This window comes from Tenrec ecaudatus, chromosome 14 (assembly GCF_050624435.1).
Source record: "Tenrec ecaudatus isolate mTenEca1 chromosome 14, mTenEca1.hap1, whole genome shotgun sequence".
NCBI classification, from domain to species: domain Eukaryota; kingdom Metazoa; phylum Chordata; class Mammalia; order Afrosoricida; family Tenrecidae; genus Tenrec; species Tenrec ecaudatus.
Genome location: NC_134543.1, coordinates 114,011,978 through 114,038,513, shown reverse-complemented (window position 1 = coordinate 114,038,513; position 26,536 = coordinate 114,011,978). Strand labels below are relative to the sequence as shown.

The following is a 26,536-nucleotide window of genomic DNA, read 5'->3' as shown; positions in this document are numbered from 1 at the left end:
TTTATGTATGTATGGATTATAATAAGAGTTGTATAAGTCTCTAATAAAATGTTTGTTTGTTTTTTAAGTTATAGTCTTGGAAACTCACAAGGGCCATTCTATCCTGTTCTCTAGGGGCACTAGAGTTTGGTTTGGGGTTTTTGTTTGGCTCTTAAAGAAATCAACCAAACCCCTCAGGGTTTGGGGTGTGTTTGTTTCCTGTGAGTAACTGGCCTTCGAATTCCCACGTGCGGCACCATGCAGAATGGCCAGTCTTTCAGAAAGCCTTTGGCCCTGTGTTTGTTTTTCAGTTGACATGAACAGTGGATGGAGAAAATAAGTGGAAGGGAGTCCACCACCTGTCTACAATGAACGCCAGCACGGAGACCCTGGGGGTGGAGCTCACGGTAGGAACTCACTATGGTAGCTACAGCTTAGCTTCATGCGCTGCCTCAGGGCCTCAGGCAGGCCGACTGACTGGGCTCACTTCCTGTCACCTTGTCATTGCTCGCCCACTGAGCTCAGCTCTACATTTTTCTTACAGGGCGAAGAACTGAACCTCGAGGGAAACAAGAGGACTGGGGAGCAAGGACACAGCCAGGGGGATGAGCTGTCCACTCACCAGAGGTACGAGTGTTTAGACTACAGCTCCTTTAGGTGCTGAAGGCCCAGGGCAAGCTAAGTGTGGTCAGTGGACCCAGCGGATGTCAAGCCTGCCCTGTATTCAGGGAGCTTCTAATTGTATTGTAGAGGTTACGTGATGTTACTGTTGGTATGTATTTAATTTTATGTAGTCAATATGATCGCATAAACCTTTAGCATAAACAGTGGCAATTCAGCTCTTCAGAGGCTACGAGTCTTCGACTGGCAGCAGAAAAGAAGAATACAAAGATAAAAAGAATGAGTACTATTTAGTGAGCACCACTATTGCACAGAAAAGGAAGCTCCGGTGGCATAGTGGGATGCATGTGGTGCTACTAACTTCGAGGTTAGAAGTTCGAAGCCAGCAGCCACTCCGGGGAAGAAAGATGAGTTGCGGTGACAGACGTCCACAGGAGCAGTTCCGTTCTGTCCTGGAGGGGCACTGTGACTGGGAACTGACTTGATGGCAGTGAGGTTTGGGTTTACTATTGCACCGAGGACTTGATGTAAATTACATATTTGCCTTTTATGGTAGATAGATTCTACCATTTTTAACTTCTCTCTTCAGGTTTAGAAATTAATTTGCCTAAATTATTTAAATAGGAGAAAGCGGAGGCTTTCTATTCCTATAAAGATTTCTAACCTGGGAAACCCAGAGGAGCAATTCTACTTGTCCTATAGGGTCATGTTGAGTCAGAATCAACTTTAATGACAGGAAATTTGGTAGGGTTTTGGGGGTTCAGAGGGTGGAGGGTGGGTATCATCTTTTAAAATCTACTTCAGAATCCTAGTAATTGGAGACAGAGAGATGACAGGAAAAGAGATAAGGAATTACTATGAGATATAATACAGTAAATACACACAAACACACACACACACACATACCAGAGTCCAAATATCCAAACCCACTGTCAGTGAGTCAATTTCAACTCACAGTGACTACGTGAGGTTTCTGAGGTTGAAAATCTTTACAGCAGCAGGTAATCTTCATCCTTCTCCCATGGTAGAACTCCCAGGGGAGTGGTCAGTGAATTTGAACCACTGACCTCATGGTTAACAGCCAACACCTAAACACAGCACCAAACGAACCCCAGTTCTTTAAAAAAAAGAATGTCTTGGAAATAAAAAAACAAACAAGAAAGAAGCCTCAGCTGTGAAGACCCACTCCATAGCGCTATGTGTTTCAGTTGTCAAGAAAGAGGAATAATAAAAATAAAATTAAAATCTTCAGTCATGAAGTTATGTTGTAGCAAGTTGTTTGGATAAACTAGTTCAACTGGAAGCCTTTTCCGTAGTGTGAAAGGGCCTCTGCTTTTATAAAAGCTTGCAGAAGTCACACGTGGGCAGGATAAGAAAGGAATCCTGCGTAGTTTCTAAAGGGGATGTGTGGTATGACCCTGAGCAGCTCCCAAACAAAAGATTGTTTTTATTTGCCTTCTTCTCTTTGTTTTTAAGAATTAACCCTGTGAATTTAGAGAGAGACCAAGTCAAATCGAGCCAAACTCACTCCCACAAATCAATTCCAGGAGATTTTTTAAAAAGATTTTATAGTTTATTCTCTGGTAAAAAGTTCACATGATCATCACAGATCAGCTGCCATCCACATGGCCACCAGTTTGAAGCCACCAGCATCTCCACAGGAGAAAGACTGGGCTTTCTACTCCCGTAAACAGTTAACAGTCTTGGGAATGTGCAGGGGTCGCTATGAATCAGCATTGACTCAATGGCAGTGAGTTTTTTGAGTGAGAGTTATATACACATAGTACATGAGTTAAAAAAAATACTCTCAAGGCAATGAATGTACACATGTGCTTTACACAATTGATGTATGTATGGATTGTGATAAGAGTTCTATGAGCCCCTAATAAAATGTTTTATTAAATGCTCTCAAACTTATTGCCATGGGTCAATTCCCACTCATACTGATCCTACAGGCAGAGTAGCTACTCCTGTGGGTTTCCAAGGCTGCAGGTCTTTATGAGAGTAGCAATGTATGTGATGGGGGTTTAAAAAGCTCATAGGATTCAAAGATAATGAAATTTTACACAAATTTTTGGAATTCCATTTATACATAGGGATGTATATGTACAGGTCCACATGTATGTATGTATGAATATGAGGCACAGTGATTACTCATGGAGCTGCTAACTGCAAGGCCAGCAGTTCAAAACCACTCGCCACTCCTCAGGAGAAAAATGGAGCTTTTTACTCCCATAAAGCTTTACAGTGTCGGAAACTCATCTAGGCAGTTCTACCCCGTCCTGCAGTGTTACCATGAGTCAGCAACGACTCGCTGGCAATGAGTTTGGTTTATTTTTTAAATGTATATGTACACACACACACAAGAAGCTCTGGTGCAATCGGCAAGAGCTCGACTGTGGGTAAGAAGGTCAGCAGTTCAAGCCCACCAGCTCCTCCACAGGATAAAAGACCTGGCAAATGTCCCCGTAACGATTACAGCTTAGGAAACCCATATGGGGCAATTCTACCCTAATCATGTCATAATAGTCAGACTTGATTCAATAACATGCAACATCTTAGCATACTTATAATCAATGGTTTATTAAATACATGATTAAAATATAAACTATATTATAGTTTTGGTTTTCCTCTTGATCTTTTTACATATCATGTGTCTATGAACTGACAGTAAAAAATACTGTAAAATATTTGTGCTTACATAATATTTTATATTTGCATAGCCTCCTAGAGCTTGATGATGTGATTTATAGAGTCAGTGATTGAGCCCACATCTTAATTCTACCCAGTGATGTTCTAGCAGATGTTTGAAGAATTGACCCTCCACATGAAGTTTTGCCATAAATGTTGGTTGATTTTTTGCTGAACTTACTGAGTTCGACCAGGAGGAAACAAATGTTACCTGTAAATAGAACAAACTTACTAAGCTTTGCAGGCCACACAGGCCCTTCTGACCCGCTCACCTCTGTCATTTGGTGGAAAAGCAGTCCCAGGTGACACGAAACAGAAAGGCATGGCTATGTTTCCAATAAAACTTTATTTTAAAATAGAGTAGGACATATAGCTGGCCTGTGGAGCATAGTTTGCTAATCTGCGTTCTAGACAAAACAGTCAAGCCCTGCTTTGGAGCCTTTGGTTATAGAGTAAATACTCCTGAAACAGCTAATCCCACGTTAACACTGGATGTCATTGCACGAGGACTTGGGAAGAGGAGCCCAGGACTAATAGCATTGTACAGGATGTGTCCCACGTACACGCTCTTTCCCTCACTGCCATCAAGCCATGCAGCTCACAGCAACCCTATAGGACAGGGGAGAACTGCTTGTGAGTTTCCAAGACTGTAGATTTTTGTGGGAGTAGAAAGCCCCGTCTTTCTCCTGCAGTGGCTAGTGGTTTCAAACCGCTGACCTTGAAGTTAGCAGCCCAGTGCGTAACCACTACACCACCAGGGCTCCTCCTGACACAAAGAGGTGTAAGAAACCTTCAGAACCTAGTTAATCCCAAAATGTAGTAAAATCATGAGAAAGTTGTGATTTTCAGCATTTATGACCTCTGCTTTGAATGTAATGAATTTAATTACAGGTCTACGTAGTTTAGCTCTTCTTAATAACACTCACAGTTTCTGAAATTTTAATATTTAGTTCTTGCAAACCAGGTTCCGTGCGCCACAGACTCTTCTCTTACCAGCTATTGGGCAAGTTACTTCTGTAAGCCTGTTTTTGCCCCGTAAAGCATGAGAAATATTAGTACTTACTTGGAAGGATCCTGGTGTATTTTGCCAAATTTCTGTTAACAGTTTAAATGACTCTGATATATAATTGTGTCCAGTTCTCTAAAAATCTCATAAGCAATATTTTCCCATATGAAAGAATATAACTGGCTATATAGATGTAAAATCATACCTTAAAATTATAACCTGTATTCTTTATATGCTAATGAAACTATACAGTTCCCCACATTTAATTTATTTTCTATATTTGGGTCTGATTTATTTTTCTTGTTTGTCAACTACAGTAGAATTCTGGATTTTGAACTGTGTTTTGTTTTCCTGAATTACTAAAATATCACATGGCTTGATTTCTTTTTTTCAATACTTTTATTGAGGGCTCGTATATCCCTTACCACAATCCATATGTGCATTCAGTGTGTCAAGCACATTTGCACATATGCCGCCATCATCATTTCCAAAGCATTCTCTTCCCACTTGAGCCCCTGATATCAGCTCCCCATTTCTTCCCCCTCCCTCCCCTGCCTGCCCTCCCTAATGAACCCTTGATGAGTTATAGATTATTGCTTCTACATCTTTAATGTTAATCTAGCCTATATAGGTTCTATCAAAACTGCCTAAAGCATGATTCTGAAGCCCCTAGTTGGAAGCCCTCTAGGGCTCTTCTTGACGTCTGAACAAAGCCCAACTCTGGACTATGGACTTCAAGTGCTCTTCTCCCACCCTGCACTGTTGGGAAGCCCCCACCCCCATCCCCACCACCTGGCATACTTGATCCCAGACTTGGCTTTCCCTTACAGCAACCTTTACAATTCTCTTTATATAGCCACCATCTGCTCTAATCCCGTACTTCTCATCCTTCCTAATGCCGCGACCCTTCATACAGTTCCTCAGGTTGTGGGGGCTCCGCTAACCATAAAAAGATTTTTGTGACCAAAAAAAAGTATTTTCGTGACTACTTCAAAACTGTAATTTTTCTACTGTTATGACTCGTCATGTAACTCTCTGATAGGCAGGATGTATTTTTCACTGTTACAAATTGAATATCATTAAAGCATAGGGATTAATCACACAAGCAATATGTAATTATATATTGTGAAATATTTATGCGTTTTCCGATAGTCTTAGGCAACCCTTGTGAAAGGGAATTTTGACCCCTCGCGCAGGTTGAGAACCGCTGTTCTAATCAGACTCCACAACTGAGTGTCCCCTACGTTGCTGTCAGGTGGCATACGGGAAGTTGGTACTGATGCCCAGCAACCTGTGCCCACAGAAGGAAACACGGCTTGGCCCTGTGTCATCTCACCATGGCTATGCTTGAGCCCATTGTTGCAGCCGCTGTGCCAATCCATCTCATTGAAAGTCTTCTTATTTGCTCGTTCCTTAGATGCAACTTGGAAGCAGGACATTTTTTTCTCTAACTTTTAATTTGGAAAAATGTGAGATCTGGAGCTATACTGTAAAGGTAATCTACAGAAGAACTATGACCCCTCCTTTCCCCTATATTAACTTTTTTTTTCATTCCAAGCATACAATTTTAATGGTCGTTCAAAGAAGTGTGTGCATTGTAATTCCTCCAACAATTCAGAACTCATTTCAGGTGTCACGGAATCCTTTAAGAAAGAAGCTCATGCTTTGTGTCTTGTAATTGATGAACTAATCCTCCGAAGCAGACCACGGAGGTTGTTGGGTCTGGGAACATGAGTGATAAGATGTAGGGGTGTGTGAGGGAGAGGGGAGCAGAGAGGGAGGGGAAAGAACAGGACTTGATGCCAAGGGCTTAAGTGGAGAGCAGATGCTTTGAAAATGATTAGGGCAAAGAATGTACAGATGTGCTTTACACAATTGATATATGTATGGATTGTGATAAGAGTTGTATATATGCCTAATAAAATGTTAAAAAGAAAAAGAAAAAAAAGATGTAGGGGTGTGAAGGGAGGGTCATTTTGAACAGCAGAGAAGTCGGAGCTAGCCATTTGGGGTTGAAAGGGGAAGCACATTTTCATGATGAACTAAGCTCTTCAGACTGCTGCAGAACATTAACTAAGTATTAGTATTTTGTCCTGTTGTTAATAATTAATCAGCATAGTTAGAGGAAAGAGAATTCCTCAGTATGTTTTTGTTTTCTGTTACAGTGTTTGTACAGATTTGAAGTTTTTTCCAAATAAAATGTTGGATTAAAAAATACAACAGAAAACAAAGCAAAACGATCCTCTGTCAGTTTCCCTTTCTGTCCCCTGGATTCTTAGGAGGAGACTATGGCCAGAGTTGGTAACGGCCCTAGATGGTGGCTGGTGGTCCACACGGAGTCAGTTCTGGCCCGTGGCGACCTGGTCCAGGTGGGCAGTGTAGCCCTGCTCCATCGGGATCTCCAGGCTGTGACTTTTCAACCCAGGGGTCTCCGTGAGAGTTCAAGCCACCAAACTTCCTGTTAGCAGTCAGCTGCTTCGCCATGCGCCCCCAGGACTGCCTCCAACACGGAAATCTCCGTGTTGGTGTTTGTAAACACGGCCTTGCACGGGGCTGCTGCCTGGACACCTTCCCTAGGGCCTGCCCACCCAGGGACTCCAGGGGGAGGCGGGTTGGGGTCCTGCCTGAGGGCATGGGTTGGTGTACTTCTTGGGGAAGAATGCCCAAAGTTGTTTTAGAACAATGGACTCCTTTATGAATATGGAGACAGAGGATGGCCCAGAGGAATATGCAAACAGTCCAGGGTCCAGGGGAAGTCCAGGGGGAGGAAGAAGTCTCAGGGGTCTCTTCTCAATGTGACCCGTGTCCACTTCTGAGTTGGAAAATTGCCACGGAGTACAGGCTGGGCAGGTTTGTTTAGACCAGCTGCCCACTGGCCACGTTGGGTCTGGTCTTTCTGGTCTCACCAAATGCCCACTGGCCACGTTGGGTCTGGTCTTTCTGGTCTCACCAAACATCACCTAACTTCCCCCTGGCCGAATAACTTTCTTGTTGACGAAGGGCAAATTCTGACTAATTCTGCCTGGACCAAGCCCTGGGAATGGATACTCATGGCGTAGGGTAATCTTGGTATCTCAACTTTTGGCTTCTCATCAGGAAGAACCGACAGCCTTTCATCAAGGTGACCCTGTTCTGCCAAACTCATGCCGGCTTGTTCAAGAGAATCCTGCTGGGCGTGCTGTGTGTAGGTGAGATATTGAGCGTGCAGGGGTGTCAGAAACGCAACGATGTCAGACCTATCCTCTGTTGAAAATGATTACCATGTGGAAAACAATTCTCTTCACAAACTGACCAAAGGGCTATTTGATCTTAATTCCTAGAAGGTGAGACATATTTTGTTGAGTTACACTTGCAGGGACAAGTAGCATCGGAAAATAAGTTATTTTTTTCAAAGCTCTACAATTTGATTGTCTTCAGTATTTCAGAGAATGTAGATTTATCTCTTTTTAGTGTCTTTACAGAAGAAGCCAGTGTCACAGAGTACTTATGTGCTGGCCTCCTGGTAAGATTAATGAGATAAAATATTTGTAAAAGACAGGAAAGGGTGTTTAAAATATACTATTAGTGAGATCAGGGACCTCAGTAGCAGAAACTGGGAGGGAGAGAACACAATGTTAGTTTGTGGTTGTTGGTTTCTTTGATTTTTGAACTATGTTTGAAATGAACTTAGACGTCATTGAAGATTCAAAATCCATTTCCATTTTACTTGTCCTCCCTTTTACTTAGCCACTAAGGTCAATATTTAAATCCAAGGGGTAAGGAATCTGGAGAGTTTTATGCATGCATGTATGTATGTATGCGTGCATTTTTAGACTATGAGACTTCATTCTCATTATTGGGGGGGTGTTAAAATTCATTTTGGTTTTTAAAGAAGCACATTGTATATAGTTACACAACCCATTTCAACAAATGAAATCAGTAATAATATCCCATTAAGTCCTAATGAATGTGGTTCTCTTTCTTTCCCCCCATCCTTCCTCCCTTCCTCTATAATTTCCTATCTACCCAAACACACAAAATGTCCTATCCCATTTTTTAAAGTATTTTTGTGAGGAGTCATGGAACCATAGTTAGGATCGCATATCTGTTTTTAATTCTTTAGTGGTAGTGTTGATATTTTTGTCCGACCACATGACATTGTTTAAGAGGAAAGATTAAAACGGTGCAGTATAAACTTTGGAGGAGAGAGGGACTGACTTTTGCATCCACTTATGATGGATCAAACCTACTCCGAGGAGCAGAAGGACAAGTGAAGTCTAAGGAGGTGAGATGTCCTTAGCGACTCGTGAAACGGGTGATCACCAAAGTCCGTGGGCAGCTCCTTGGGCAAGCTCAGTAAGAAGCTGGTTCGACATCTATCGCAGCCTTGAAAACGGTGTCTCATGGGGCTGGGTGTTCTCCTTGCTCGCGTCTGGAGCGTCCTTGTTCCACCTTGCTGATCGTTTCCCTGCACCATCTCTTTTTAGCATATGCTGCCTACTTCTTGGCAGCTTGCATTTTGGATTTTCAGAGGGCGCTGGCCTTGTTCGTCCTCACCTGTTTGGTGCTCATTCTCCTGGCTCACCGCTTCCTGAAGAGGCTGCTGGGCAACAAGTTCACAAAATGTCTGGAGCCCTTTGAAAACACCCGCCTGAAGTTTTGGGCAAAATGGTAAGACAGGAATGTCAATATCCCCGACCCCACGCTTTGTCCCAAACCCATTCCCCTACCCTTTTCCTCTCTCCGTTGTTCCTGAGGTCTCTCTTAGACCTTCACTCATGCCCTTGACCCTCACCCTCGCTGTTCAATACTCTAAGCACCGGCACGACCTGTTGCCCTGGAGATGGCTTTAAACCATGCGGGGCATTTTACAGCTGTGCTCCACAGGCCTCATCTTTGTGGAACTAGATTTCCAGGATTGTCTAATGAGGTAACTCTCGTTCGACTAACACCACCCATTCCTCAGTTAGCAGCCAAGTGCGTTAGGCATTTGCCCCACACATGACTCCAGAGAAAAGGCACAGAGCAAAGGTCTATGGGCCTCTGAGGGCTAGCCTTCGGTGTTTTGTTTGTTTGTTTTTGATGGGGGTGCAGTTTTCGTTTCAGAGAAGATTATCCGTTAGTTTATCATCCGGGCCTTCGTCAGAAATGAGAAATGCCATATTCTTTTTTTTTCTCAAAAGATCAATATCATTTTCTTTTCTTTTTTTAAAAAAATTCATTTTATTGGGGCTCATACAACTCTTCTCACAATCCACACATGCATCAGTTGAGTAAAGCTCCCTTATACACATATTCCTCTTTAATGAAGTAATCAGAACAAAGAAGCTCACAGCTGTCTCGGCTCACAAATTGATTCGATGGCTACGTGTCTTCCTTGGTGCCCTGATAGCTCTTATGCCTTTTGCTGTTTCTGTCCAGTCTTCCTGCGCCCACTGGTATCTTAGACTTTAAGGGTCCAACTTCCCCTTTGGTGTATATTGAACTGGATCCTACAGCAGCCACAGCTTATCTCCCTCAGTGGGGTGTGCGCATACTTAGATAAGCTGCGGTCACAGGCCTTTGGTCACAGGCCAGGGGGTAAGAGAATAACGACCAGATTTTCTACAAAGTTTCTTTTTCTATAAAGTTTCTTTTTGGCCATTCTCCAATGGATGACCTAGAAATTGCCGTGAAGGGTATACGCAACATCAGCAAATTGGAGCAACCCCCTAAATGTTGGATCGTTCATTTATTTGAGGCTGGGGGATAGTAGAGCTAAAAGGATTTTATTCTTTAGCAATACGGATCTTAGAGAGTGGTTTTGGATCACTTCAAAAGAGATAAATTCCAGGGAGAACAGCTCCGAAGTTCGACACTGACCTGGAATACCTTTGGCTGCCGTCATTATTCCTTAGACATCTCAGCGGGACAACATGCTTTTTAGTTTTGTCTTGCTTTCATATGTGATGTCTCTTCTAATTCTTCTCCCTTGAACTAGAAGGACCCAAACAGTTAGACATGAGGAAGCCAGTCTGTACGGATCAAGTCTGTTTGTTACAGTAAAGGTACATAAGCAGGGAAGGCCACCGAGATGGATGGATACCAGTAATGGATTGGTACTTTGGATTTTACTCAGCCTAGGACATGTGGTTGAAAAATGAGATGGAAGAGATTCATGGGGTGGGGGGATTAATATTCACTTTTCCTCGTTTAATATTTTATTTGCTCATTGGACTAGTCATAAAGAATGGGTCTTTAGATCACTTATTACTGATAAAGAAATTGGAGGATAAGGAGGTCATGTAATTTGTGTCCTCGGATTGGAATCTTTCGACTTTGTTCTGTAAATTTAAAAAGCTAAGGGGAGAGAGGGGTAGTTAGGGAGATACATTTCCATTTCTAATCTATAATAAACTACTGAATATTTTAGTAATCTATTTTTTAAGGTAAAGTTAATTATTTGACCCATGTTCATGGATTCAATGACACGAGCTTTGACATTCCCACTTCAGGGCCTTTGGAGGACTCGCCTTGATTGGTCTGATCCTGTGGCTGGCTCTAGACACAGCTCGAAAGCCAGAGCAGCTGATCTCCTTCGGAGGAATCTGCATGTTCATCATCATCCTCTTTGCCTGCTCCAAACACCACGGCGCAGTGAGTTTGGGGTGTGCAGGCTGGGCGTATTTACACATAGCTGAGGGCCAAGGACTACTCCAAAAGAATACGGGGCAAGTACAATTGACAAAGTGTCATCATTTTCTAGGGCTGCCACAACAAAACACCACACACTTGGGGATTCTAAAGAACAGAGATGTTCTGCCCTCGTGGTTTGGGAGGATAGAAGTACAACTTTCAGGAAAGCAACTGTAGAGGAATTTCTTCTGTGTTGGTAGCCTGGGCATTCCTTGATGTTTCTTGATCTATGCATGGATCTTCACATAGTCTCTACCCCATCAGTGTTTCTCCAGATCTATTCTACCCTTTTAATAAGATGCTACTTCAAAGGGATTCTATTTAGGACCCATTCTACGCTCATTAACATCACAAAAGAAAAGCCCAATTTCCAATCAGGGTCATATTCACAGGATTCATACGCCACTGTTTACGGACACAGTTTAACTCATAAGTCAAAGACATAGAACTCAGTTCTCAACAGCCTCTAGTATTTGTCTCCTTTAAGAATGTTGCTTTTTAAGCATCAAGGAACAAAAAAATCCTATCATTGTAAATGTGGGGAGGAGATGAGTCAGTCAGGGTGCAGGGTAGCAACAATGAAACATATAACTTTCCTCTAGTTCTTAAATGCTTCCTCCCCCCCACTATCATGATCCCAATTCTACCTTACAAATCTGGCTAGACCAGAGGATATACACTAGTACAGAGAGCAACAGCTAACACAGGGAATCCAGGGCAGATGACTCCTTCAGGACCAGTGGTGAGAGTAGCGATGCCTGGAGGATGGAGGGAATGTGGGGTAGAAAGGGGGAACTGATTATAAGAATCTATGTATAGCCTCCTCCCTGGGGGATGAACAGCAGAGAAGAGGTCAGTGGGAGACGTCAGACAGTGTAACATATGGCAAAATAATAATCATTTATGAATGATGAAGGGTTCATGAGATAGGGGGAGTGGGGAAGGAGGGGGAAAATGAGAAGCCGATATTAAGGGCTCAAGTAGAAGGCAAATGTTTTGAGAATGTTGATGACAACAAATGTACATATGTGCTTGACACAATGGATGTATGTATGGATTGTGATAAGAATTGTAAGAGTTCCTAATAAAATTATTTTTTAAATAATGTGGGTTTTAAAAGGAGATATATAGACATCCCAGAGGCTCTCAATCAATTATTTTCAAACATTAGATTATGATCCAGTCATGAGTCTTAATAGCAGCTTTATGGATCTAAGCTAACAGTGAAGAAAAATGAAAACAAAAAAATAAAGTAGATTATGATAGAAAACGCAATTAATATTATATGTCTCACTCACCGCCACCAAGTTGAATACAAGTCATAGTGACCCTATGGGACAAGGGAGAGAACTAGCTGCCCCTGTGGGTTTCTGAGTCTAAATCTCTTGATGGGAGGAGGGAAAACCTCATCTTTCTTCCAGCATTGTGCATCATAAAGTAAAAGTATTTGTTTATCAAACTTTTATCTTTGTATGCACATTTATATGTCATCCAACCTCTAGAGAGATTTTAAAAACACGCATGAACATAGCTGACTATCTATTGCTACCCTATTTCCCTTTATTATGCTCCCTGCTCATTACTGCATTTTACCCCATATTTGCTGATAACATCTCACATTGGTTGTGACCAGAGTACACATATATAGGTAATGAAGTGCCCATACTTTCAACTACAACCAAGGAATAGCTGAGTCGGGTTTAGAACTAACATTGGAATCACTTTCTTATTGATCCCAGGTGTCCTGGAGGGCAGTGGTGTGGGGTCTGGGTCTTCAATTTGTATTTGGGATCTTGGTCATCAGAACTGATCCTGGATTTATTGCGTTCCAGTGGCTGGGAGAACAAGTGCAGGTATGAGAAATCGAATGCGTGAGCTCTGCTCTATTAGGACCCCGGGGAAAGGAGTTTGTGGGAGGCATTAGAAAATGAAGCTGTCTTATTAATGATGGGGGTAGGAGATCTGGCGGGAAAGGAGAGCGTATGCTGAGGTGTAATTATGACTCTGAGCTATTAAATCCAAGAACTAAGCTATTAAATCCTCCTGTTGTTCAATGATCAGTTCCTGGGAACACATTCTGTCTCCATAGTGACGAAGGAGGCCGGCCTCAGTAGCAGGAGTAGTGTCTATTAGGAATGAGGCTGCTCCTGTTTTCTCCTATGTCCTTCCTGGATTCACTCGTGTTCTTTCTTCCCTTCAGATTTTCCTGGGCTACACTGTGGATGGATCCAGCTTTGTCTTTGGGGACATATTGGTCAAGGATGTCTTTGCTTTTCAGGTTGTACCTGTTTTATGAACAAGAATGAGGGTGGTGGGGGCGGGGGAGGCAAGTAAAACAGAGAATGAACATGTCCGAGAGCCCAGCATCTTGTATATTAATTTGTCCATAGGGGAAGATTTCATACTATCATGAGTCTGGCCTTTTGATCACTACCCTTCTGCCAGTTGATGAAACACAGGCTAGGAACGATTAGAAAAGATATCCTTGTGGCATAGTATCGATAAAATAATAGATTTCCTATATATCTTAAATGTGTTCCTAGTATGTATTTAAATATCCCCTGAGAATTGCCTGCTTGCATGTTCTTGGGCTGCTGAGAACTTCATTTGGAGGTGTGACCCCCTATGGTCCATTTAAGGTATGCATGAGCACAGGCAATGTAATGTCTTACCAGCTGCTCCATAATTTTTCCTTACAGGCCTTGCCAATTATCATTTTCTTTGGATGTGTCATGTCCATACTGTACTATCTGGGCCTCGTGCAGTGGGTGATTCAGAAGGTGAGTCATTCGAATGCCTATACCAGTCAGGCGATGGGCGGTGGTAAGATTCAGCCAGTCAGCACCAGTCGGCAGAACCAATACCTCATTTTTGTTTGAGTTCGACAAACCAGTTGTTAAAACGACCCCTGTAATCAAGATTCTCTCTAAGAGGGGTGGCTGGACAACTTCCCAAGATGGAAATCACAATTTTGCATTCTTTACTATTTTTTTAACATTCATTTGCACAATAACAGTGTTCAGATATCACATCGAAATGATAAACTACTTTTTGGTGTGTGTATATATTTTTATACTTAAAATGGTTATTAAGGCAAAGACCCAGCTGTTAAATGATATAGCGCCTGGAGATAGGTCATCTTGTGATCTGTCAAGAAGGGCAAACATGACATCATTTCTCTGGTAAAATGACCACCCACAGGACTTGAGGACAATGAGAATCACTGTGCAATTTCTTTCAAGCATACTCGATAGCTCATAATCAGGCCCTTGCCTTAAATGGGCCAAGAGGTAGGCCAGACTATCTTTTCTGGCCGAATTTTAGTTTATTTGCTCTAAAAGCCAAGAGTTCTAAGTTCTGGTCGAGGCTGTTTGCAACCTGCTTTGTGGTCTAGGGTTTGTCACTATACTTCTCCAGGTCTCAATTTTCTGAACAGTAAAATTGAGAGGAAGGGGGGGGGGGTGGAGGTTGGGGATGCTTTCTAAGAGTCCTGCAAAGGCTAATGGCTCAGGTCTCTGTGTCCCTTTAGATCGCCTGGTGTTTGCAAGTCACCATGGGCACCACGGCCACCGAGACTTTGGCTGTGGCAGGAAACATCTTTGTGGGGATGGTAAGTGCCCAGAGGCCTTCTGGTTTTCTTTTCTCTGTGGATCCGAGAGCTTGGCAGAAAACAACTTGAGAAAAGTATGCTTTCCTTCTGAAAAGTCAAATAAATAAAGGCCGTGACTAGCCGAGGGATGATGGGAGATAGAGTCAGAAGCTCATCGGGAGCTCAGCTCATTGTGCTCATATTCTTGCCTCGTAATACAAATCGGGCATTCTTAATCTGGACGTCCTTAACCACAGTCCCAACTTCTTACACGGGAATTCAGGGACGAGGAAGTGCGGTTGATCTATGTTTTGGTTTCTCTCTATGACTTCCTGGGTCTTTGGTTTTCCAGGGACACTAAGGAGGTAGCAACTTGTCTGGCTCATGATTAATGCTAAGGCTCTTCTATGTAAAACTTGATTGGTCTATTTGTCTACACCAGTCAATTCAATAGATGCCACTGAGCGATCGGCTCAATGTTAAGAAGCACAGCCTATCAAATTGACAAAGAGTTTGTGTTTAGGTCTTTCTCTTGCCCAGCCCAGAACCCTGCTTCTGAAATGTTCTCAGAGTGCTTCTGGATAATTCTACCTTAGTGTTCACCATCCTTCACATTTTGCTGAAATTATCCACAATCGACTTCCTCTTCCGGATTTTAAGCTCCTCAGAGTAAGAGCATTACCTTATTTATATTCATATCCTTACCATCTAGTTCAGCACTAGGCAAATAGCTGGCACTTGCCAAATGGTGCATACCATTATCTTAAGTCAATACCATAGTTTGCACAATTAATCCTTTATAATTTCATAACATTTTCACCAACATTATTTCTTTTGATTTCCTCATCAAATGTTGGGTTAGAGCACCTATCTGCAATTCATATATTATCTCCATTCTGGTTGTTCTGTTCCCATTAACCTCGTCTCATACCCTCACAACATTCTCACCTATGCGTTAGAATATTTGGTGTACGTTTAACCTCCTAGAGAATATTTTTATGAGCACAATACTCAAGGGAGATGTTTAATACTTATAACCGGTCCTATTATATACCTAAAAGGTAACTTGAAGGGAGAGTTTCATGCAAGACTTAAAGAATATCTCAGGGCAGAAATCTCAGACATCTGTCCTATCTCAGTGTGCCTGTAAAATCTATAACTTTTGAGAATATGAAATTCTGTTCCACATTTTTCTCCCTTTCTATCAGGATCCATCTAGTGTGGTCTTTATCAGAACGCAGGTAATGGTAGCCGGGCACCATCTAATTCTTCTGGTTTTAGGGGAGAGGAGGACAGGGCTCATGTAGACCAATTTCCCCTCTGAATTTTGGATTACTTCGTGCTCTTTGGCTCCAGATGAATAAAGAATTCTCATATAGTATTTTAAAAGTTAAGTGTGGATACGATACACAGGTATGAAAACGAGGGAGAATCGTGGCAGCCAGGATATGATGAGGTGCCAGAGGGCGTTCAGCAGGGACTCAGAGGGGCTGAGAGCAGAGCCCCGTGCTCACTAGACGGGGCTACATTCTCCCTAGAGAACAGCTCACGCAGGAGGACTGCGTGGAAGGCACACCACCTGGGGATCTGAGTGGCTTCTCCTTGTTTGTAGACAGAGGCACCCCTGCTCATCCGTCCGTACCTTGCAGACATGACACTCTCTGAAATCCACGCGGTGATGACTGGGGGGTTTGCCACCATTTCAGGCACCGTGCTGGGAGCCTTCATATCCTTTGGGGTAAGTAGAGTGGACTTGGTCGCTCATGAGTGTCACGCTCTGGCATCTGTAGAGACGCTGACCCCCCCGCCCCCATGTCTACCCTGACAGATCAGCCCGGCATCCTTGATTTCGGCCTCTGTGATGGCGGCCCCTTGTGCTCTTGCCTTGTCAAAGCTGGTCTATCCAGAAGTGGAAGAGTCGAAGTTCAAGAGTAAGGAAGGGGTAAAACTACCTCGTGGGTGAGTCTAATAAGGCACCGAGGGTAAACAGTGGCTGGGTCTGGTGCAAGGCCAAGTGGTGCTGTGGCAGCAGAGATGTGAAGTCTCCCTCACTCGAAGGTCACTGCTGTCCAGTCCATCGCAGCTCATGGCGATTCTATAGGACAGGGCAGAACTGCCCCTGTGGGTTTCCAAAACTATAACTCTGTAGGAGAGTAGAAAGCCTCATCTTTCTCCCAGAAGTCCCTGAGGGGGGAAAACTATGATTCCACCTGCCCTCTTGCTTATCGCTGCCAGTAGTGATTAACACTGATTTCTCTGTGTGTGTGTGTATGTGTGTGTTTTATAAATAATTTTATGGGGGGCTCTTAGAGCTCTTATTACAATCCATACATCAATCGTACCAAGCACGTTTGTGCATATGCTGCCATCATCCTTTTCAAAACATTTTCTTTCTACTTGAACCCTTGGTATCAGCTCCTCTTTTTTCCCTCCTTCCCCCCCCCTCCCCCCCTCATGAACCCTTGACGGATTATAAATTTTTATTGTTTTCCTATCTTACACCATCCTTTACCCATGTCTCCCTTTACCCACATTTCTGTTTTCAACCCACTGGCCTGGGGTTGGAGGGGAGGATCATTGCTATCCGTTTTCCCTTTCTCCCGCTTCTCCCCCCACCTTCCCCCATCCTCATTGTATCACTACTCCAATTATGTTTCCTGAAGGGTTTATCTGTCCTCGATTCCATGTGCTGAGAGCTCTAATCTGTACCAGTGTACATGCTCGGTCTAGCTGGATTCGTGAGGTAAAACTGGGCTCATGATAGTAGCCGGGAATGGCGGAGAGGAGAAAGCATTAAAGAACTAGAGGAATTCTGTGTGTTTCATCAGTTACTATATTGCACCCTGGCTGGCTTGTCCCTTCCTTGTGATCCTTCTATGAGGGGATGTCCAATTTTCTACAGATGGGCTTTGAGTCTCCACTCCAACCCCCAGCATTCACATCTATATGATTGTTTATTTTGGGTTTTCTGATGCCTGATAACTGATCCTGTCAACACTTCGTGATCACACAGGCTGGTGTGCTTCTTCCATGTGGGCTTTGTTGTTTCTCAGCTAGATGGCCGCTTGTTTAAATGTCAAGCCTTTAAGATCCCAGGTGCTCTCTCTTGTAAGAGCCGGGCACCATCAGCTTTCTTCACCACATTTGTTTATTCACCCATTTTGACTTCAGCATTCCTGTTGGGAGGTGAGCATCACAGAATGCCAGGTGATTAGAACAAAGTGTTCTTCCATTGATTTGAGGGAGGTACTGAGTAGAGATCCAATGTCTGTCTGCTACCTTGACACTTAACATATAAATATATGTACATAGACCTATATCACTTTCATTATATATTGATATATTTATATATGTAGATCCCTGTTTATCCCTCTATAAATCTTGTTTGCTTCCTGGTTTTTTCCTCTATTTCCTTTTACTTTTCTCATGTCCCATTATCACGTTCGACCTTCATTCAGCTCTCAGTAATTCCTCTCAGATACATTGCACTTGATAAAACCCCATGAGGCTTTCTATGCCCTCCTCACCATCAGTTTTGATCTCTTGTTCTTCCTTTGTCCCTGGGTTTGTTGGATCCCCGTCTTCCTCCCCATCTTCCCCTCTCCCTTATCCCCCTGGAACCCTCAGTCCCATTGTTTCCTCCTTGGAATTGTTTATCTTGCCTATCTTATATAGATACACATGGGGGGAAAATTGAGAGAGAAAAAAAAAAAAGCATTCCTATAAATAATTCCAGGTCTGCCTGCTGACCCTTCTGTATCTTTTCCAATCAAGTCTGAGGAGGTGCCAAGCCCTGCCCCCCGAGTCAGAAGTCTGCTTTCAGGATTCCTTGGGGACTTCGTTGCTTTGCTCTCCTTGCTGCTCTGTTGCATTCACTTTGTGTTTTGCCCCAGTGGGGTGGGGTTGGGAAGTGTCAGACTGGGCACAATTCTCCCATTTGTGTCTCCAGTGCTCTCCTTTGCAGCCTTGTGGGTCTGTCAGGTACAACTGAGGGTATATTGTGTCCTGGGGTGGGGTGGGGCCCGCCCTACTGTCCTCCCTGTGCCCTGCCTGCTCTGAGCAGGAGTGTCATCCTCAGGGCTTGATGAGCCAGGTTCTCTCTCTCTCTCTCTCTCTCTCTCTCTCTCTCTCTCTCTCTCTCTCTCTCCCTCTCCCTCTCCCTCTCCCTCTCCCTCTCCCTCTCTCTCCCTCTTAACTTTCTCCCGTGTAGTCTGGGTAGACTGGGCACTCTCCCCAGGCTGTATCTGCAATGTTGTCCTCTATGGGGCAATCTTCTTGGAAGGGCGGGGTCTACATAGCTGGGATTGGGGCCGGCCCTGCACATCTCTCTGTTAGTGCTGATATGTTGGTCTGGTCTCTCTCCCTTTCCTGTGGAGACATAAGCAATACCCTCACCATGGGTGGGCTAGTGCCCTGTTCCCCCACTATCCTTGTCTCTTTTTTTCCCCTTTCCTTTTTTGGTTGGCTGCATATGCCTTTGAAGCTTACCTCAGTGGACTCATGTTGTATTTGTCCTTTTGTTCTTCTGGGAAGCACTGACACCAGTCCTACACAAACTCTCCCAGAGCATAGAAAAATACGGCAAATTCTCGCACTCTTTCAACGAAGAGTTGATACCTAAAGTGGGCAAGGATCCCACTAGAATTGAGAAGTGCGCACCGATATCTCTAATGAACATCGATGCAAAAATCCTTAACTAAATACTGGCCAATAGAATACAAAAGTATATAAAACGAATACTTCACCATGACTAAATGGATTCATTCCAGGCATGCAGGGATGGTTCAGTATCTGAAAGACCATCAGCATGATTTGCCACATTCACATGAAGCAGAATAAGAGCCGCACGATCATCTCCATAGATGCAGAAAAAACCTTCGACAGCAGCCAACACCCATTCCTGTTTCAGATACTCAAAAAGACAGGAATGGAAGGAAAGCTCTAGTGTGTGCTTTTAACTCTACCACCCACTGCTAGTCTTTGCGTGCCAGGCCCCCTCTGTCTTTGGTTTCAGTACAATTCCATGACAGTTTTATTTGCTACTGCTTCAAAGTAGCATCCGTTCATGGTGGGACTGAGGAGCCCCCAAGGATCCCTGGTTGTGCTGTCGGGTGAACATTGGATTTCTAACCACATGTTTGGTGATTCAAGCCCACCAGCCGCTTTGCTGGAGAAAGATGAGGCTATTTGCTTCTGTAAAGATGTATAGCCTTAGAGACCCTGCTGAGCATCTCCATAGGTCCAAATCAACTTGATGGCAGTGGGTTTGGAAAGAAACGCCATCACCACTCAATGGCCTTACACCCTCCTCCTCCTCCTATTAGAGAGTGGGACTTCTCTTCTCAGCGGTCCAAGACTACGCTAAACACCACAGTCTTCTTCTCATGCTCAATACCCACAGGAAGGAGAATAACATACTAGAAGCTGCCAGCAATGGAGCCACAGATGCCATAGGCCTTGTTGCCAACGTAGCCGCCAACCTGATCGCCTTTTTGGCTGTGTTGGCCTTCATCAATGCTGCCCTCGCCTGGCTGGGGGAATTGGTGGATATCCAGGGTCTCAGTTTCCAGGTAAAGGCTCACATGTGTTGGTATGTTCCCCTGGGGTATAGGTAATTAGTCCTGTGCCTGTCATTCTGACCCACAGGAAGCTAAGAGAAAGACGGGTGGAATAGACTAAGTGAAGGTTCAGGGAAGACCTTGACTCCTGACTCTTGTTTGTTCTTTTCCCCCTGCCATCTCTTTCCCTTAGGTCATCTGCTCCTATATTCTAAGGCCCATGGTCTTCATGATGGGCGTAGAGTGGGCCGACTGCCCCTTAGTGGCTGAGATGGTGGGGATCAAGTTCTTTATCAATGAGTTTGTGGCCTATCAACAATTGTCTCAGTACATGCAAAAGCGTCTCTCTGGAGTGGAAGAGTGGATTGGGGGTGAGAAGCAGTGGATCTCAGTAAGTGTTCACCCAGAAACCCAGACATCGGGGCTCATACAAGTCTTATCACAATCCATACATACATCAATTGTGTAAAGCACATTTGTACATTCATTGCCCTCATCGTTCTCAAAACATTTGCTCTCCACCTAAGCCCCGGGTATCAGCTCTTCATTTTTCCCCTTCCTCCCCACTCCCCCCTCCCTCATGAAGCCTTCATAATTTATGAATTATTGTTTTTTCATATCTTGCCCAGTCCAACGTCTCTCCTCATCCACTTTTCTGTTGTCCGTCCCCTCAGGGAGGAGGTCACATGTAGATCCTTTTAATTGGTTCCCCCTTTCCAACCCACCCTCCCTCTATGTTCCCAGTATCGCCACTTACACCACTGGTCCTGAAGGGATCATCCACCCTGGATTCACTGTGTTTCTAGTTCCTATCTGTACCAGTGTACAAGTGTACATCCTCTGGTCTAGCCAGACTTGCAAGGTAGAATTGGGATCATGATAGTGGGGGAGGGGTGGGGAGGCAAAGCATTTAGGAACTAGAGGAAAGCATTTAGGAACTAGAGGATGCTACATCGCTTCCTGACTGGCTCATCTCCTCCCCAACACACTACTTTGGTAAGGGGATGTCCAGCAGTGGCCTACAAATGGGCTTTGGGTCTCCACCCCGCACTCCCCGCCTCATTCACTATGATAAGATTTTTGTTCATGCCTTGTTCTTGCACCTCAACAAGAACAGCATCCAAGAGACCCCTGGTGGCTTCCGTATCAGAATCCCTGAAGTAACTCGGGGAGAACTCTTTTCTGAGCATCCCTTCCCCATTCGTGAGTATAGAAAAGAGCAGGGCCTCGACAGACGATGATAGTTCCGTCATGATTGTAATACCGCTCAAGCAGGACTGCCTTTATTTCTTTCTTTGTTTACCCTTTCCCTAGGAGAGAGCTGAAGTCATTACAACGTTTTCACTCTGTGGATTCTCCAACCTTAGTTCCATGGGAATCACACTGGGAGGCTTGAGTGAGTTCATTCATTTTCCCAGCGGCCCCATAAGCCCAGCAGGTCCCAGCTTCTCCAGTGGACAGTCCTGGTGCTCAGTACAAGTTGAGACCCAATGAAGAAACTGACATGAAATGGACCCTCTGAGACCATAGTTAATGAGGAGCCAAGAGAGTCAGCCATCCTCTTTTGCTATGTGTGGGGCCCTCATTGGGACCCACATCTGAATTACAGCTACTTTTTCTCCTGTGGATCGGAAGCCTGGTGGACTGATTTTGTTGTTCTTTTCCATGTCTGAGAGAAAAGGAGGGTGGCATCATGGATTAAGCATTAGGTCATGTGTCAACCCCACCAACTTCTCCATGGGAGAAAGATGAGACTGTCACCTCCCATAAAGGTTTAGTGTCAGAAGCCCTACGGAGCACTTCTGTCCTATTATGGGGTAGCGGTGAGTCAGAATCAGCAGCAGTGGGGTGGTTTGGTTTGATTGGTCTGTGGGAGAAAGTATGATCGAAATACTACTCTGATTTTGCTATTACATTGTAAGGAAAGAGCGGCTGTTGCTGTTTGATTCAGTAGGGAGGTAGGTTCTGAAATTCAGATGTGCTCTAGCTGTCTGCCCAGAAGCAGCAGCTGCCCAAGGGAACAAAAGACAGCTGTCAGACTCGTATGGCAGATGGGACGGCAAAGCAAATGGTGCAGAGTGGTGGACTACAAGCTGCAAACCACTAGGGGTGGGAGGAGTGAGTATTTTAAGCAGATAGAGACAGATTTAGGTTGCCGAGGATATTTCTGAATGTGGGTGATCGTTCGAGAAAACAGTATGCGGGAGATGGAACTGACCTTGAGGGCAGCGACGGAGGGAAATGACTAGCAGATTCTAAGGGTGTGGAAGTTAGAACTGGGTCTTAGAGGATTGGAGGATTAAAACAAACCCAGCTCAGTGGCCCGCTTCTTATGACAGTCTATTGCCACATCTGGAAGCTGATTAAACAAAGAATCTAAACACTTTCCTGGATCGTTGCCCAGTTGCTGTCTAATTGTGTGATTCTCATTTGGAAGTGAGATATGCATTGTGTGGCTAAGGGTTAAGTGAATGTTGTCCGTTTTGCTCTTCTGATACAAAATAGTTCACCTAATTCGGGTCCAGAGTTAAGAACGCAGGTATTAACAAGCCCATGGCATCGGTGGCTCCATGGCTGGCAGCTTCCCGGCATTCACACCTGTCCAGAGAAACTGAGGGCTTTGCTTGACCCACATACAGCCTGAGAGTATTCAGAGAACTATTAGAGTTGGCTGGCCTCCTCAGGGTTAGAAACTCAGTCCTCGGCCTGGGGAAGGTCAGAGCGAGTCCTCAGAACTGAAGGATACAGTCCTTAGGATGCCTCACTGGCAGGTCTCTGGGGGGTGGTAGTCAGGATGCTACTCATGTGCTAGGTTTTATTCCTTTACATTCTTCTAAATGGGCATTATGGGAGAGATGGCTGGCTGGATCAGAAACCAAAAAAAAATTTTTTTCTATCATCTGTAGCATCGATGGTGCCCCACCGGAAGAGTGACTTGTCCAAGATTGTGCTCAGTGCCCTCCTCACAGGGGCCTCCGTCTCCCTTATCAGTGCCTGTATGGCAGGTAGGTGCCTCAGCCTTGCTCTCGGCAGAAATCACTTCTCTAGATCATGACAGGGTATTGATTTAACCATCCATCCCACAGACGCAAAGAAAAGCCGCCTAATCTACAGGACACTTCATTCACACACAAACTAAAGAACAAACTAAAGAAGTGCAAAGTCTCCCCCTTACGGGTTCTGTCTCCTCTTCCAGGAATCCTCTATGTCCCCAGGGGAGTGGGAGTGGACTGTGTCTCTTTCCTGAACACAAGTTTCACCAATAGCAGCTACGAGACCTACGTGTGCTGCAAAGAGCTCTTTCAGAGGTGAGCTTGTGCCATGCCCCACCCACCCAGAAACTTCTGGAGGGAAAAGCAAAAAAGATCCTAAGGGAAATCAAGTGGATGCCTAGGCTGTATGAGAAGGGCGGTGAGCGGCTGTGACTGTCTAGGCGTGTGCTCTTCTCTCTTATTAGGTGCATCGTCACTGTTAGGAGCTCAGGTGTGGCCAACTGAAAGGTTCTCCCTGGCGTGGCGGGGTGTTGAGAGGCAGCAGGGCAAAGAAAGAACAAGGAAGGGTGGTTTGTTTAATAAGAACTGTATTGTTGGGATTGGAACACAGACGGGTATAGACAAAGACTCAGCAATGGGTCTACATTTTTGCAAAGGTCGAAGTGCCTGTAGACATAAAAATTTTAAGGAAGGCAGATTAAGCGAGAAGAACATTTGGTCTGATAGAATGATGGCGTGATCAGACAGTGTAGAAGTGAATTTGTTTACCAAATTTTGGAATAGTAAAAGAAGAGACGATATCATAAATCTACAAGAATCCGTCTTAGGACCCACAGAAGACGCTCAAGGGGAGGTTTGAGACACTAGACCGTTGGTATTGCCAAAGTAAACGGGTGCTGTATGAGTGAGTGGAGCAAATTCTGGGAGATGAATTTGGAAGCTCAAGGCTTTTGAAGGCCTTGTACACACGCTAAGGAATTTAGGGTCTGACCTGTAGAATTCTGAACTCTGACATGATCAGGTAGGCTTGTTCAAAAAGTCATTTTGGGTAGTCACTTAAGGAACCAAACACACTGCCATCAAGCCAATCCCCCAACTCTTAGCAAGGCTTCTGAGGCTGTAAATTTTTACAGGAGTCATCAGCCTATCATTCTCCCAAAGGGTGGCTGGTGGGTGTGAACCACCGACCTTTGGTTAGCAGCCAAAAGTCTGATCTATACTACAACCAGATGACTTCTGTAAGGATCCAAGTGATAAAGGCTGATACAAAGTGGGCCTGTGGACGGAGATACATCAGAACAAGGAGAATCCATAGGGCTGGTTCTTGGCTAGAGAGGAGGGAGGTGAGAGAGAAAAGATTCACAAATAATGTCAGGTCTGGTCAAGTGGGCCTGAGGGGGACCATTGAATCACAGAAAGGAAGAAGGATGGATATTCTGGCCTGATATATTGGGGGCTATGTTGACATGGAGATATTTGGGTGACGACCCTGTGAAGTGACTTATGAGACAACTAGAGTCTGGGTTCAGAGCAGAAAGAAGAGCTGGGGCTAGAAGTGGAGGCGATTATGCAGGTCAAGTGTCCACAGTATCAGTAGATGCTGAGTGGCTAGCTGCTTACCAGGTTACTAAGTCGGTGCACATTGCCCTCTAGATAAGGAGGTTCTCATCAAAAAAGATAACCAAAGTCCTCCCCAAAGTTATCTTCTGAGTAATCTGTGGAAATAATGAAGATGGTCCAATTGTCGTCTGGCACGGTTTTGATTCCCGTGTCCTTGTGGCAGTTCAGTGAATGTTGTTATAAGCATAATCTATAGTCAAGTAATAAAGTAGAAATTGCTAGCTTTTGTTTAACTAAGAATTGCCCTTACATATCTGTGTTTACTCAAAAAAGAGAACACAATGATCTTTCCTGCCTACTTAGGCCTTAAAAGCTCCAACTGACTCTTTATCGAAAGTTAGCATCTAGAATCTGAAATATGTTTTATCCAATCAGTTTATACTCATGGAGTCTGAGATGTTTTGCTCAGGACAGTGGCCTTGGGTGGTCAAATTTCACTTTTTGAAAATCGGTTATAAATCATGTCTCAAAGCAATAACGTCGCCTCAGTGATATTGAGAAAGAAATTCCTGAACTGATTCTGATGAGGATCTAACAAAAGGACAGAATATATTGTATACGGCTGTTTGCATGGATGAGAACATTTTTAACGTGGGCATAAATGAGTCCATAAATGTCATTGGGTCCTATGTATTTGGTCACTGCTGATAGATTTTTGTGGTCTTGGTTTGGTTTATCAACAGCTTAGGTCACCTTACTGATATAATATTATTGCATTGCATTTATCTGACCCCTATGTATCCTTCTGGCTCTTTATTTCAGCACTTCTTTGAATGGCACCCACGGTCCTTCTTTTTCGGGTCCCTGGGAAGGCAATGAGTTCAGTGCCATGGCGCTTGCAAATTGCTGTGGAATCTACAACCATTCTACCTGTGTCTAAGACGGTACCATTTCTGCAACAGGATTGAACCTGACCTCTCCTTTGATGACTAATGTGTTTAGACACGTAGTGTCCACGCTGCAGTTAACTCCTGAAACCCTTTACCAGTCATTATAAACGTTGCAACTTTGAAAAGCCAGGACTGGCAACTAGCATTTATCTTTCAGTTCTTTAAACAAAATAGGAAATTCGTCATGGGCTCTGCCCGAGCTCGGGTTTGAAATGAAATGACCACGCCAGCAGAATGGTGAGGTTGGCGCAGGACCAGGCCGTGTTCTGTGCCGTGGCACAGAGGATGACTAGGAGTCAGAACGGACTCCCTGGCACCCCCCAACAAAACAACACCATATCAAAAATAAAATGCTCCTAGTTGCCTTCTTAGAAATTGCGTGATGCTGACTCTGAGACCAGAGTCATGGTGCATGGTTAGCACTTCACTACCAACTGCTCTCAAAGGGATCGTCTTACATCATCGCTAGGGGCTGAGAGGGGCATGTGGAATAAGAGACTGGGCTTTCTGGTCTGATAGACATAGGTGGAACTCCTGAGCCAACTCCTCACCCTTGAGGCATAGAACTGAACTGCTCAATGGTTATCTAAACACAGCTAGGGTCTAACTGGGGGACAGCAGCACTAGGAAAGGGCACAGGCTTTAGAATAATCCACCAATTTAAAAAAAAAAGAATAATCCACCACTTGACATTGAAAGGAAAGCATTCCCCCCCCCTCCCCCAACCCAGGACAACGTTCTGAACGGTAAGGAAGCAGGAGGAATGAAAACAGAAAGCATGGGAAGTGGGATAAGTGATGTTACATTTGAGCATAACAATGAGTCATTTGGGAAGAACAATGAGTAAGATGAAAGTGAGAGGACTTGAAGCCTTTGATGAAAAAGATCAAGGATTGTAGCCTTCAATGTGTATTACAACTCGACGTAAATAAAAC

General features: G+C 44.2%; 1 protein-coding gene across 1 annotated transcript; it reads left to right on the top strand.

Annotated features, from left to right (window-relative positions):
• The first annotated feature begins 306 nt into the window (after window positions 1-306).
• Window positions 307-25,591, top strand: SLC28A2 (solute carrier family 28 member 2). Its single transcript, XM_075532308.1, is given in 18 exon segments — window positions 307-334; window positions 337-386; window positions 524-606; window positions 7,394-7,485; window positions 8,764-8,947; window positions 10,771-10,912; window positions 12,691-12,804; window positions 13,152-13,229; window positions 13,651-13,731; window positions 14,481-14,561; window positions 16,153-16,278; window positions 16,369-16,499; window positions 19,942-20,110; window positions 20,292-20,489; window positions 21,413-21,494; window positions 23,005-23,103; window positions 23,295-23,406; window positions 25,474-25,591. Coding segments are annotated over 18 exon segments (1,968 nt in total).
• Window positions 25,592-26,536: the final 945 nt, after the last annotated feature.